At 42.5% G+C, this 14,491-nt stretch overlaps 1 protein-coding gene across 2 annotated transcripts in view; it reads left to right on the forward strand.

The window, feature by feature from the left end:
* Positions 1-14,491, forward strand: part of ptpn22 (protein tyrosine phosphatase non-receptor type 22) — a 30,991-nt gene that overhangs the window by 12,346 nt on the left and 4,154 nt on the right. Inside the window, exons 3-20 of one of the 2 annotated variants that reach the window (XM_054745715.2) lie at positions 4,258-4,334; positions 4,403-4,498; positions 4,587-4,625; positions 4,717-4,788; positions 5,631-5,690; positions 5,931-6,073; positions 7,505-7,571; positions 7,645-7,722; positions 7,821-7,907; positions 8,951-9,437; positions 9,526-9,600; positions 10,133-10,198; positions 10,292-10,363; positions 10,449-10,579; positions 12,132-12,159; positions 13,484-13,552; positions 13,634-13,785; positions 14,435-14,462. In XM_054745715.2, the coding sequence (XP_054601690.2) occupies positions 4,258-4,334; positions 4,403-4,498; positions 4,587-4,625; positions 4,717-4,788; positions 5,631-5,690; positions 5,931-6,073; positions 7,505-7,571; positions 7,645-7,722; positions 7,821-7,907; positions 8,951-9,437; positions 9,526-9,600; positions 10,133-10,198; positions 10,292-10,363; positions 10,449-10,579; positions 12,132-12,159; positions 13,484-13,552; positions 13,634-13,785; positions 14,435-14,462 (1,827 nt within the window). The remainder of the gene's footprint in view (positions 1-4,257; positions 4,335-4,402; positions 4,499-4,586; positions 4,626-4,716; positions 4,789-5,630; positions 5,691-5,930; positions 6,074-7,504; positions 7,572-7,644; positions 7,723-7,820; positions 7,908-8,950; positions 9,438-9,525; positions 9,601-10,132; positions 10,199-10,291; positions 10,364-10,448; positions 10,580-12,131; positions 12,160-13,483; positions 13,553-13,633; positions 13,786-14,434; positions 14,463-14,491) is intronic. The other variant, XM_015967092.3, reaches the window with a different exon arrangement.

The raw sequence follows: 14,491 nt of genomic DNA on the forward strand, positions 1-14,491 counted from the left end.
TCATCTGGACAAAGCAGGCAGCACTGTGAGGGTCATGTTCTTTGATTTCTCCAGTGCATTTAACACAATCCAGCCTGATGTACTTTGCCAGAAACTCCAGAAGACACAGGTGGGGACCTCAACTATTGCCTGGATTAAAGACTACCTGACAAACAGACCACAGTTTGTGAGGCTGAAGAACTGCACATCAAACCAGGCGATCAGTAACATTGGAGCACCACAGCGGACTGTACTCTCAGCGTCCCTTTTTCACCCTGTACACCTCAGACTTCCAGTACAAATCAGAGACCTGTCATCTACAGAAATACTCAGATGACTCTGCAGTTGTCGGGTGTATCAGAGATGCACAGGAAGCTGAGTACAGAGAGCTGGTGGAGCGCGTTGTGGCATGGTGTGGAAACAATCATCTAACCTTGAACATGAACAAAACAAAGGAGATGATTTTAGACTTCAGAAGAAACAGGGTGGAGTCAAACACTGTTTCCATCATGGGAGAAGAAGTGGAGGTGGTTGAGGAACACAAACACCTTGGAGTTCACCTGGACAACAGACTGGACTGGAGAAAGAACAGCAAAGCCGTTTACAAGAAGGGACACAGCAGACTGCACTTCTTGAGGACACTTAGGTCCTTCAATGTCTGTAGCAAGATGCTGCACATCTTCTACAAGTCTGTTGTTGAGAGTGTAATCTCTTCAGCCATCGTCTGTTGGGGTAGCAGCATCAGAAGCAGGGACCTGAAAAGGCTCAACAGCCTAATAAAAAAGGCTGGTTCTGTTCTGGGGACGACTGTGGAACCGCTGGAGGAGATAATGAAAAGAAGGATTCTCCAGAGAAGCAAGAAAATGATGGACAACCCTGAGCATTCTCTTCACCAGACTGTCCGACAACGGAAGAGTGTCTTCAGTCAGAGGCTTCTTCAGTTTGGCTGCAACACTGACCGCTACTGGAGATCCTTCCTGCCAACAGCCTTTGTAATATACAATAACTCTTTGATGACTTGATTATTATTATTCTGAGCTACTACAGCAATCAATTTCCCTCTGGGATTAATAAAGTATTTTTGAATTAAATTGAATTGAAGACTAGTTGAGGCTGTTTTACTTTATTGACATAAAATTTAATTATAGAAAATTCCACTACTTAGTGCTTCACAGCACAAGTTAGCAAACAGAGTCCAAAGTATCAAAGCACAAAGAGGACTCAAATGCAGAGCTCACACAGTTTTAATAAGCAGGAGGGATTCCTGGAGTACAACACAACTGAAAAGTCCAAATCTTACTGAATACACTTTTACCAAGTGTTTCTGAGAGCGGGTTCACATCACACAACGGGAGAAGACAAACTGGCAAACTGTTGCAAAGATGCTTAAATGGAGAAGCCAGGACCCAGGTGCAAGACATGAGGCAGATTAGTGAGGAGCCTCATGCCGTGAAGCTGCCTGTAATGAGACAGGAAGTGAATGCACAAAATAAACCAGAAAGTACCAGAAATACAATAAAACCAGAAACAAGACTGCAAAGCACTCAACCTGCAGAATCACCCATGACACAAAGTGTATGTGTTTGACCCCTATGTCACAAAGGACAGAAGACGGTGTTTCAAATGAGCAAAAACATTTCTTTTATAACAAATTAAAAGTGGACCCTAACCAGGATCACTCTGTACTTCATACGTGCACACACGCTGTTAACCCCTACACCCCAGGAACCACAAATACCACAAACAATAAAAACACATTGTTAAAACCCCTTTCAGTAGTTGGCAGCTAAAATGACCCACAATGAATAGGACATGCTCACACCAAAGAGAGGTTTCACTGTAGGCGGGTCGTTCACAGGCTTAGCAGGGTACTTCACAAGGAAAAACGGCGATTCCAAAAGCAGCTTCATTCTTAGCTATTAGCTCAAAGCAGCTCAGTCTCAGACTCATAGCATCAGACACCTTTAGGGTTTCGGACTGAGCTGGTCTCAGTGCTAGTTGGATGCCAGAGCCTGACCTAGCACCGTTTTTTTGGTTTTTAGCATGTGACATGTGAATATATACCCACATACATGCAGTTGAAGGACCCATCCCATCTCATGCTGTCAGCAATGACTCCTCATGGAAGAGAAATGTCACAAAATCTGAGAAAGGAAATCATTTATTTACACAAAAGGTGAGGACTACAAGATCAGCAAAGCTTTACATATCAGTCAGAATACGGTCGCAGAAGTGATCCAAACGTTTAAGATAGAAAGAAGAGCAACCATCTTACAGAGACGCCTAGGCCATCCACAAAAGCTAACATCTCGACAGGATCATCTTCTGGTGAGAAGGGTTGAAGAAAATGATGCAAGTTCACTCCAGTTAGCTAAAGCTGTAGAAACTGGAGCGAGCGTTTCTCGTGACACCATACGGCGCACACTGCAGAGGAATGGCATGCATGGGTAACGTTCACAAAGGAAGCCTCTCCTAAAGCGCATGCACAAAAAAGCATGCCCAGGATTTTCTAGGACCCATGCTGAAAGAGATGAAGACTACTGGGACGCTATACTCTGGAGTGATGAGACAAAGATCACTGTTTTTTGAAACTAATGGTTTCTAAACTGCACAGCTGTGTAAAGGTGAGGATTTCAAAGAGAAATGCCTGATGCCTACAGTGAAGCATGGTGGCGGTGGTGTCATTATGTGGGGCCGCATGAGGGCTGCTGAAATTGGGGAGCTGCATTTCATTGATGATATCATGAACTCAACAATGTACTGATCTATACTGAAGGAGAAGATGCCGCCATCACTCTGTGCTCTTGGTCATCATGCACTTTTCCAACAAGACAATGATCCAAAACACACATCTAAAGCTACTTTTGCGTTTCTGAAGAAGAACAGGGTGAAGGTGACTCGATGACCAAGTATGTCTCCTGATCTGAACCCAATCGATCACCTGTGGGGAATTCTGCAGCAGCAAGTTGAGCGTCATTCTCCATCCAGCATCCAGGCTTTAAAAGAGGTTCTTCTTGAAAAATGGAAAAAGACAGACGTTGCAATATGTCGCCAACTTGTTCATTCCATGCCTAGAAGACGTGGTGCTATTGTGGTATCTAAAGAAATTACTGCAGCAGTAGAACTTGTTTACCATAAGCGGTCAGATGATTCACTCTGGCCCCTGTAAGCCTTTCTTTGTGTGCAGGTAGTTTTCCTTATATAGAAGAACTGGCCAGTTCAACTGGACTACAGTTGAAAATTAGCCTGCTGGCTAACACTGGCTCATTTACAGAAATGTTAATTAATGTGCACGGTCCTTAAATAAGTAAATGAAATGAAATGAAAGAAGATGGTCTTCGGTTATCCAAAGCTATTATGGTGAAAGTATGGATTGGTTCATCCCCTTCTTACATGGGAGTGGAAAGAGTACCCCGAAGTAAATGAAAGAAGTTGTTTGGGCGTTGTTCGGGGCATTTTCTTTTGGCTGAACCTGTACAGATGTGGGCTCTTTAATAGTTTTCTGATGTTAAAGAGTCTGCCTCAGGGAGCCTTTCTTCAGAGCGTATTCAGCCCCTGCGACAACCCTGTGAACCCAACCCTACACTGTCCTTGAAAATCATGGTGGCCATACATGGCACTGTGAGTATGGTCTGTGTGTAAGGGTTTACTTTTCTATGTTATGAATCAGAAGTCAGAAATGACATGCTTGGCAACACAAGCGAATGTTTAGCCAGCCGGTTTAGCCCCGAGACTGTGGAAAAGGAACAGTTTCTTTTAAAGAACCGGCTAAACACCATCTATGTTTCTATTTGTGTCAAAAGTCTGTTTTGTTTTGCCTTTTGTCCAGTGGTTTTACTTTAGCAGTGGGTGATACTGGTTTTATCTGGATCTTTGTGTGTTTGTTGGCAAAATATCTCTGAATCGATTTAGATGAAACCCACAGAAGTAACCACTGGATACAGATCAGGGGTCAGCCCAGTTCAAGATGCTTTTCTGTCTTTGCAAAGACAAAACTGGCTACCACTCAGTCGACTTTACAGACATTGACAAAAGATTTAATAGTTGAGAGACATGTGCAACATGAAATCCAACAGTTCCTACATGTTAAATTTAATACCTGGCCCAAACAGCTGAAGGTGATCTTCGTTTAAAAGTCCGGTATGAAAGACAATGAGCATCTCAGGCATCTGCTTTGATCTGATTTGGATAAAGCTGTTTTTCTACCAGACTATGAAAAGTTTAAGCACTTGCATCATGAAAGCTTCATTAGTCTTTTACATTTCTCTCCTTTTTTAGTTGAGCACACCAGAGTGAAGCTCACGCTCACCTCCTCTAAGAAAGACTCAGACTACATCAATGCCAGCTTCGTTAAGGTAAATTAGCCGTATTCTAACTCGAAAATGCTCCTGGGATCATTTTTCTAAGCGGTGTTTGTGCACAGGGAGTATTCGGGTCCAAAGCTTACATCGCCACTCAGGGTCCACTTCCACTCACGCTGGTGGACTTCTTAAGGATGCTTTGGGAATTTAACATTCAGGTAGGTTTGAACATCACCACTAAGTTGACCAACAAGGTGGTTCTGTCTTGTCTGAAGTCTCTGTTCTGATTTATATTTGACTCACCAGATTATTGTGATGTCCTGTCGAGAATTTGAGATGGGGAAGGTAATGCTGCTTTCCACTTCTCCTCTCAAAGCTGTAGACATGCTGCAATCGTATCTCTTTCCTTCATCCCCGTTTCTTTCTCCTTGATCAGAAAAAGTGTGAGCTCTACTGGCCCCAGAAACAGAACGAGGATTTTGTGTGCGAACCTTTTAGAGTGTATTGTGTGAGTAATCTCTTTCCAATGCCTGGTTTATGCTTCTCCGTCAGCTCCGCAAGGGACAGACACGCACGGATTGACGGAAGCGTTTTGCTCTCATACTTCTCCGTCTCCTGGAGAGTGTTGCAAAGCAATTGCCTGGCAGGACAACAGAGGGCGTAGCGCTGTTCTGTGGTATCCTGTCATGTATCCAGTCCAAGATAGTGTGTTTATATCGTGTTTTTGTGTATATAAGAGACTTTTAACACGGACATATTTGTCTCTCATTCTCCCACCGCTTCATGCGCTCCCCACCTCTAAACCCATGTTTCCTGTCATTTCTGTCCACAAATAAAACGCTTGCTGCGCATCTTTTCACTCCTCCAGTCACGGGGGAATGAAACGTTCATATTTTTAGAGTTTTTTCACGAAGTATTCTTCAAGCTTCTCCGTGTCTGCTGCTAGTTATCCTCAGCTCTCTTTGCAATGGCAGCGCTGTAAACAACAGCGGCATCCTGACCAATCACAAGCTTGCGTAATCCGTCTCGTTCGACGGATGTTTAAAAAAGTGGGCTCGACTCCGTACGTACTTGCGTGCCCTACGCAAGGACCGATAATGGCGTTGCGTGTCTCCGCTCTGACGCAGACGGAGAAGCATAAATCAGGCTTTAGAGTCGCACCGTTTTCAACCAGTTTCAGTTTGTGAAGCAGGTTGTTTTAGCTACACCTAACACCCACTTGCGTGTTACTGTATATCACTCTGGTTGTACAATGTTCAGTGATAAATGCCGCACCATAAAAGAAATTCACGCTTTATTCAAGCAGCATGGCGTAACCTGCTAAATGTGAGTTTTGGGCCTTGTTTGCAGGACTCCGAGGAGAATAAAGGAGACTATCTGACGAGGACGTTAAGGCTGACTTATCACAATGTAAGTCCCGTCTGTGATTTACCCAAGCAGAAGAACAAGAGATGGATTTTGTTGACCTCTACAAAAATCACCTTGTGAACTCTGCAAAACCTGTCTTCCTGTGTCTGTGTCAAAGACATGAGCTGGTGATTTATGGAATGCTTGACAGGAAAAGTGTGACAAATGTGTTTGTTACCAATAATAAGCATCATTTTCTATGAGCTTTATTGTCACTATCTGAGGTAGTTCTGATGTTTCCAGTCAAGCCGCATTTTGAAGCAGCTGCACTATATGAACTGGCCAGATCACGGCATACCAGACACCATCACCCCCATCCTGGACATGCTGCATGAGATGCGGGTCTATCAGGCCCATGAGGATGTCCCGGTTTGCCTCCACTGCAGGTCAGAGTCACACACAACTCCAGTGTGGCATTTGTAGTCTCATGAAACACCACAGCCTATTTTCATTTTTTCATTTTTGCTTATTGAGCCTCAGAAAACATATTTTAAATCTGAACAAACAACACAAACTTCCTGAAAACATTTAAAAATGTCTGGTGATCCACAGGGTTTCATACTTGGACCTTTTATTTTTGGAGTCTCTGAATTTCTTTAAGTTGTTTTTAACAATAGGAAAGGATATTTTAGAAGCTAAATTGTCAACTCAAAGACTCAAAGACTGGGCAACAACACAGTCTACGAGGGGTTGGATTACAGGTGCTGTACACATGGTGACAATGTTCAAAAAGCTTCAAACCTTTTGGAGAATGAGTTCTGGGAAAACTCTTAAACACCACTCTTGCATTTTTATGTAGATGATACTTTGGTTTAATTTGCAGGTCGTCTGCTTCAATCCCCATGCTTTATGGAGGCATGCACTGAACCAAACTGGGGAGGATAAAATGTAATACAATAAAATTAATCTACATTAATCTCGCAATATATGGCATGACAATTATTTTTGCTTTTTTACATTTATTTAATCATTTGAATGCCTGAGAGATTTAAAATAAAATAAAAAGTGAATTTGCAACATATTTGTTGAATATATGAAACATGTTTTCACTGTTGTGTAAAGATTTTAAGATAAATAAAGATAATAAAAATATAACTTTAAAACATTCTGTCTTGTAGGCTAACTATGGCTACTTGTGGGCCATACACATGCACCGCATTAAGCCTCAGACGTATTTCAGACAGGAAATTTGTGTAGGTGGTAAACTGACAACCCACTGCATTGGAAAGTGTATGCGAGGGCATTTCCACACCCTGACTAGTCTAAAGCTTGTGTATACCCAGTAACAGCAGAGGTGTCCTCAAAAGAGATATTTGACTCTCTCCAGAATGACGACTTTTTGTCAGATGAGATGCTGAACCACCACACGAATCACTGAAAGTATTTATTCATATGTTTCCATACCTTATGCTTGGCTATGTGTGGCCATGTGTGGCTGCAGCATAAATGAAGACAGAAATAAAGGCCCAGAATCCAACGCACAAGTCATTATTGAGGAAAACGCGAATCTTTGAAGGGACCTGTTAATTAGTCAGTCGTTTACCTCAAGGAGACGTTAAAAAGACTGGATCTTTTGAACGAAGCGGAGCCGTGACAGCGGTGGAGGTGAGAGTACACGGGTGGGGGGGACTGGAAGACAAGGTGAACAGTTCTCTACCAGGACTCGTTCCCTTTGAAAAACCGTTAAAAGGTTTGATTCGTTCGTGAACGTCGCATCACTAGAAGAATTACAGTAGACGTGTTTTGGTCACATTTGAAAAACAATCAGATTTATTTATGTTTTTTTTTTCTTTTCATTGTTGGTGCTGTGGGTGTAGTGCTGGCTGTGGGAGGACAGGTGTTCTGATGGTCATCGATTACACGTGGAACCTCCTCAGGAATCAGGTGAGTCTCACCACTATGTGAATTATTACTCGGATTTAATAAAAAAACATCTGAACATTGTTTGTGTTTGTAGATGATCACTTCTGATTTCAGTATCTACAACTTAGTTCAGGACATGAGGACCCAGAGGCCTTCAGTGGTCCAAACCAAGGTAATCCATGAACTTCTAACAAGCACAATCAGCTTTCATAGTCCGGTTCCTTTGTTCTACATCTTCAGATGTCTTTGATTCTTGTTGTTTTGCCACAGGAACAGTATCTGCTGGTCTACAGAACTATCAAGGAACTTTTTCGGAGGTACCTGGACTCAATGGAGACCCAAAACAGCCCACGAGAGGTGAGAAACAGCATCACACATGTATCAATGAGCCAGAGAAGAAAAAAAATTCTAAAGTTTGGAAGAAATCTGCTGCAGTAACATTTTTAGATCTTTATTTGCAAATGTTTGGCTGTCGCTTTTAATGAGGATGTGGAGAATTTTTAAAGAGAGGTTTCAGATGTTTGCCACTGATTTTCTATTCCATGGATATTTCTAAAGAATACTCAGCTAGCTATCTGAAAGAATCAAGGAGGTAATAACTACCTGAGAGATTTATCTGCTATCTCGTGGAAAGCAAACCTAAATCAATGTGGGCTAAACTTTATTGTTGCAAGCCGCAGCAAATGCGGCATCTGCATCAAGTTACATAAATGTGTGAGGGGAGGGGGGTGGGGGGGATGAAAGGAAAAAAAATACCTAGTATGTATTCGTATGTGTATATATGTATGTATATAGATCTATAACTTAATGCTTCTTTCTGTGTAAATTGTTTTCTTTTTCTATTTTTTTCTCAAATTCATGGGTTGAGATTTTGTCGGCCAACAGGTCCAGGAACTATATTGTTCAATTTCTTTAAGAATCATATGATTATTTCATTTGTATTAATGTTATTTTAGTTAAAAGGGGCAGACAACATAAGTTTTTCTTCTTTCTGTCCCCTTTTTCATTTTGGCTTGCAGCAATTTAGTTCTGACTGTATTTTTATTTCAATGTCAATAAATGAAAATAAAAGATTGAAAAAAAAAGTGAAAAACACAGTTATTAGATCGAATGGCAGCAGCTGTGGAAACATTTCTTGTGGTTTCAGTAAAAGAATCAAGCCCCATGATCGGTGGAAAGTCGGTGAGAAACAAACTTATTAACAACTGTGGAAGGCGGATGAGTTTCCTTATTTCACATTAAACACAAAGTTATTTTCAAAAATGCAAATTTTAAGACAAACTGTTCCCTAAAATGGAAAGGTGTTGGTGTCAGGACGTGATGACACAACTAATTATATTTGTATATTATTTGTATATTTGTATCTTTCATTGTTTTTGATTCGATCCTGTTCTGATCAGGTGCCAACGGCTGAAAATGGGCTCTCTGACCAGAGTCAAGCGTTTGATTTAAACTCTGAGCAACAGCGTGAGAAGGAAAGTGCCTTTCTACTGCGTTACCACACTCCCTTGGCCCCTGCCTCAGAAGAATTTTTTACCTTTGGAGTTGAAGACATGCGGTGGGGTCAGCAACAGTATCAGACCCTTCCAGATGTGCAGCAGAACCGGTATGAAGGACCAAACACCAGCCAAACAGCATCTACAGAGGCTGAGAGTGCTCCAGAGACCTGTGACTTCCCAGTCCAGAACTTCTCTCCCAAAGATACCATGGTGGACTCAAAGACGGTTTGTCTGATGGTGGAGGACCCTTATTTTGACACTCAGACGAGCTCCCCATCATCAGAAGAAGCACCAGCCGATGAGTCCAACTGGACCCAGAGTCCCATCTTCAGTGCGCCCGTGTTGCTGCTGAATGACCAGACCATGGGACCGGGTTCTCCTGTCTCAGGTAAACAGAACGAGTTGTGCATGAACGGATCTCACATTAAGCAACAGAATTAACTGATTTTATCATTCATGTTTTCATACTTTCAAAGTTCTGCCTGATGATGAAGTGCCTCCTCCATTACCTGAACGGACACCTGAATCCTTCGTCCTGGCTGTAGATACAGGTCCGCTGTCAACCCCACATCCTTTAGTCCCGCTACATCAAACAAATAATAATAATAATGATAATAATGCATTGAACTTATATAGCGCTTTTCAAGACACCCAAAGACGCTTTCATGCACTCTCACATTCACACACTGCTAGAGATGGTAAGCTACTTGTAGCCACAGCCGCCCTGGGGAGGTCTGACAGAGGCGAGGCTTCCATTTGGCGCCGTCGGCCCCTCTGACCACCACTAACACAGGCAAGTTGGGTGAAGTGTCTTGCCCAAGGACACAACAGCAGGATACCCCTGGCGGGAGCTAAAATCGGACCCATGACCATGAGGCAACCCGCTCTACCACCTGAGCTACTGCTGCCCAAATCACATCCTTTCTTGTGTTAACATAAAAAAACTTGGTTGATCATATCTGTGGTGTAACAAAAGTTTGGAAAGCATGATAAGAAATGATTAACCAAAGACACGGTTCTTACTTTTGCTCATGCATTTGTTAAACTAAAACCTCGGTCAGATATATTGATCTCATTCATCAGGTCCATGTGAAAGGCCAGTCATGATCTTTCCACCCAAAGCTGATGCTACTGAGGATGTAAGTGAAGGTAAAACGATTTTACTTGAATGTTTTCATTTGTGCAGCCATGGATCTCCACTCTTTAGATCAAACTAGTCCACTTGTTTCCATTTTTTCTAAGGGGGCCCACCATCACCTGCACCCCCGCTTCCGGAGAGAACCCCAGAATCGTTTGAGTTAGCTGCTGATCCAAGTAATTTCATCAGCCCCAACAATCAAATAAACAACTAGAGGAAATGGCGATGATTGGTTTGATGTTGAACATTCTTGGTTTTTAGCTCCTGTAGTGAAGCAGCAAGTGGTCCCACTCGCAGTAAACCTGAGCATTGTTGGAACATCTTCAGAATGGTCTGGAAACTCGGCGCCAGAAGCCAACACAATGAACGAGTCATCTTTTATGAGAAGCAAAGTAAGTCTCCTGACTAGCATCCAGATGGCAAAGACTTCAGTAAGGGCCCTTTTCCAGCAGCGTGGCTCAGCTCGGTTCTGCACACTTCTAAGCCTTTTCACCAACTGGTACCAGGTTGCCACACTTTCTTTTGGTATCTGCTTATCTTTGGTTCGAAGTGTAACAAATTGGGCTGAAAATGCAGTCAGACTCTGTCAGTCACTGATTTGCTGGCGGAGGGGTCACTGGTTGATCCAGAGTGTTTCGCCTCTTAAGGTTGGTTTATGCTTGACGCGTCCGCGAGGTTCGTACGGCTCCGCACGGCAAAATTGCATCATTTTAACAACCACGCGCCCCTCCACCGTGTCTCCGCACGGCCCAAACTTTCCGCACCGCGCACCTAGGAAATTTTCTAACCACGCGGACGGTCAGACATGGAAAAACATGGCGGACCGGCAAGAACTAGTATGGCAGAGGTGCGTAAATACAGACATTTGTATGATTCAGCTCTCAGAGATCACTGTGATCAACATGTTGTTAATAATTCTTGGAGAGAAATAGCTCGCACTGTCGGAAAAGACGAGGACGCTGTTAAAAATGCTGAAATGCCATGTTGTAAACAGTAATTTCTACTTCTACCATGGTGTAGTGTTGGATGCATGCTGTAGAGCTCCATGCTGCCCCCTACAGTTTGGGAGAATATTGGCTCACTGCAGAGACAAGCCGCATGAACCATAAACGCTGCAAGTTGTGAAGCACGTTCCATCCGCGAGCCGCATCACCAAGCGGAAAGTGAATGCGTCAAGCATAAACCAAGCTTTATCCCGTTGCCTTTTCCAGGTCAAAATGCCACAGACTGAGCTAAATGTTCAACATCGCTATCATGCCCCCCCAATAATGTGTTTTTTTGTTTGTTTGTTTTGTTTTAGTGTTACCCCACACTACTGTTTGAACCCTAGGGGGCTGCCCAGCTATAACGGGTGCCCCCCACCAGAGTTATTTCTTGTAAAGGAAAACTGTGGGCAGAAATGTCAGGATGCGCTGAATGTGGGGCTTCATGAGAGCGTAAACATGTACACCAGTGATCCCCAACTCCCTTCCCCGAGGGCCAGTATCCGGCGTGTTTTAGTTGTTTTCCTAATCCAGCACACTTTATTCGCCTGTTCAGCAACTCATTAAGCTCTGCAGAAGCCTGCTAATGATTAAAAGCCGGTGTGTTGAAGCAGGGAAAACAGTAAAACGTGCTGGATCTCTGAGAAGGGAGTTGGGATCACTGATGTACACTTTTTTTCAGTCTGAGAAAAAAGAAGTTGTGAAACTAGGAAGTTGAGAAGAAGATTTTTTCACTAAGCAACCTAATAGAACTTAAAAAAGACAACCAGACTTAGCAAATGTATGTATATGTGAAAGAATTCATGTAAGTGAAGAAAGTACTGGTTACCAGTTCATAACAGCTTTTGACTGAATACTCACTTTGCACCAGTCAAAGCCCTGATTTAGTAATTTACATATTCACTGTGGTTTTAAAGTGTGAAATTTAAGAGTATTGATTGTTTCATTTCCTTCCCTGTAGAGTGTGAGAGCAAAAATGACTTTTTCAGGTAAGACATTATAACAAATGAGCTGACTGGTGATGAAACCTTAATCACCAATACAAGCTTAAAACCATACTGTGCAACTTGTTCATATTTTAAATCATTTTCTTGAGCCAGTATGTGCAAAGATGATCCTTTGCAAGGTTATTGAAATGTCACTCAGACCCGTACCGCCTCCTGTGGCCAGATTACCGCACTTGCAACTTCAGAGTGGCAGGCACCACCTGTTTAACCTATTAAAATTGGAGATGACATGCCTGGTGCTTCAGTCTGCTTCCAGCACGTTTTCTGCACATTTTCCATCATGAATACAGCGGACTTGTTTACTTTAGTAATGAGCCGATCCTGTAGACACTAATGAAGGCTGAGGAGACAATTCAGCTGTTAGATTAAGGGTTTAAAAAGATGAATGAACAGCGAGGAGATAAGTTTCATCTTTTTGTTTTAATAACTGAACACTGGGGGGGGGGGGGGGGGGGGTCTCTGGCAGTCTCCTTTTTAACCCTTTGATGCATAATAGTCACTACAGTGGACAGGTACTCAAAATTGTTATTTACTTATTTTTGCTATTAAGCACAGCTGTTGAAGACTTTATTGCATTTGAGCCCTTCCATTTGGACTTCAGTAAGCCAAGCCAACATATTTCATGTTCAGATTGCACGCTGTCCACTGAGGTGGACATGTAAGAAATTATTTGTAAATTACAAAATTTTACAAAAATATTTGTTGAAATTTGTTTCATTCACACCTAAAGATGAATCAAAAAATTGTTAAAGAAATCGTGGTTGAAAATTTCATAATTCATGCATCAAAGGGTTAAGAGATTATATATATTATGTGTGTGTGTGTGTATATATATAACTGGAGTTGTCCCTCCAGAGATATGCTCATTTGTACTTTTGTTGTGGGAGAGTACTTGATGAGGACAACTTCTAATGTTGCTTGTTTTGTGTTTGTGTCTGTGATGCTGTCGTCCTCCACATCAACCTAGGGATCTGGAACCTTTATGCAAAACACTGTTAGCTTAGACATGTATTTTATCTCTGCACAAAGATGATCTACAGTAGCAATACCTAAATCCCTAGGTTTTATTTTGTTAGCATAAAAAAATGGAGAAACCACTCTTGATAATGACTAGAAATGGTGTTTTTGCCCCCCGGTGTTGTGCACATGTTCACCATTACATCTATAGGTTTTATATTTATTCTATTTTAGGGTTTGATGTGTTTTTAAATGTATTTCTCTTGATTTATTAAACCTTAGCTAACCCTAACCTTAAACATTATACCCTGGATGTTTGTGTTAAATGCTGTCTTTTGTGACCATGCAGGTGAGGCCAGTCTGGCACAGCCGATTCGGGACAGAACCACAGAACCCTTCGTCCCCACTACAGATGACAGTGAGCTCATCCTTTTTTCTGTTTAAAAAAAAAACAGACATGGGTACCGAACCCCCCAAAATAAAATAAACGTTTTCAAAGAAATTGTGTTTGATTCCTTAGATCATGAGAAACGATTGATGCGCCCACAATCTGTAGGAGCAACACCTCTACTGAGGGTGGGACTGTCGTCTGAGTGGGACGGCACCTCTCAGTCAAAGAACATCCTTGATGTTGTCATGAACCGGAGCAAGGTAGTAGTAATTCCTTTTAATTCGGTTTGTTTGTACAAACACGTGTATGCCAGTCAGTTAAAAGTTTCCTGTGTAAGGAAACCCAGCAGACTGCATCGAGTCACTGACTTGTTTATTCGGAAACTACATCAAGCCCATGGACGTAATTTTTTTTGGGGGGGGGTGGGGGGGGGTCATGTTCCCCCCCCCCCCCCCCCCCCCCACCTTTTCCAAAGTCAAGTTTTGACCCCTACACTTTTTATCATCCAAAACCAATGTTACGCTATATTAAATTGACACTGGTTGAGCTCTAGGACCAAGCAGAAAACAACCGTTTGTGTTGAAGCCTGTTTCCCATTAGAACATACTGTAAAGACACCTCCCCCCCCCCCCCCCCCCACACACACACACACACACACACTTCTAAAGTGAAAATTACGTCCATGATCAAGCCTCATACTAAGCAAGCATGTAGGGACAGCAGCTGTGTGCTGACTGTGTGGAAATATCAGTTTAGCACAATGCGACATGACCAAACACGAAAAGGGCTTCACGTCGGTGGGTTTCACCGATGTGAAGCTACAGTTTGGTGTGGTAGTAGCTGAGAGTGTCAGCTCAACCCTTTATGTTTGACGACTGATAACTTTATTTCTACGATTTACTTCCTCAGAGTGTTCGAGCTAAAAGCTCTAAAGAAGGTAAGCTTTTTGTTCTCTGATATTTAGTC

Source organism: Nothobranchius furzeri, chromosome 15 (genome assembly GCF_043380555.1).
Source record: "Nothobranchius furzeri strain GRZ-AD chromosome 15, NfurGRZ-RIMD1, whole genome shotgun sequence".
NCBI lineage: Eukaryota > Metazoa > Chordata > Actinopteri > Cyprinodontiformes > Nothobranchiidae > Nothobranchius > Nothobranchius furzeri.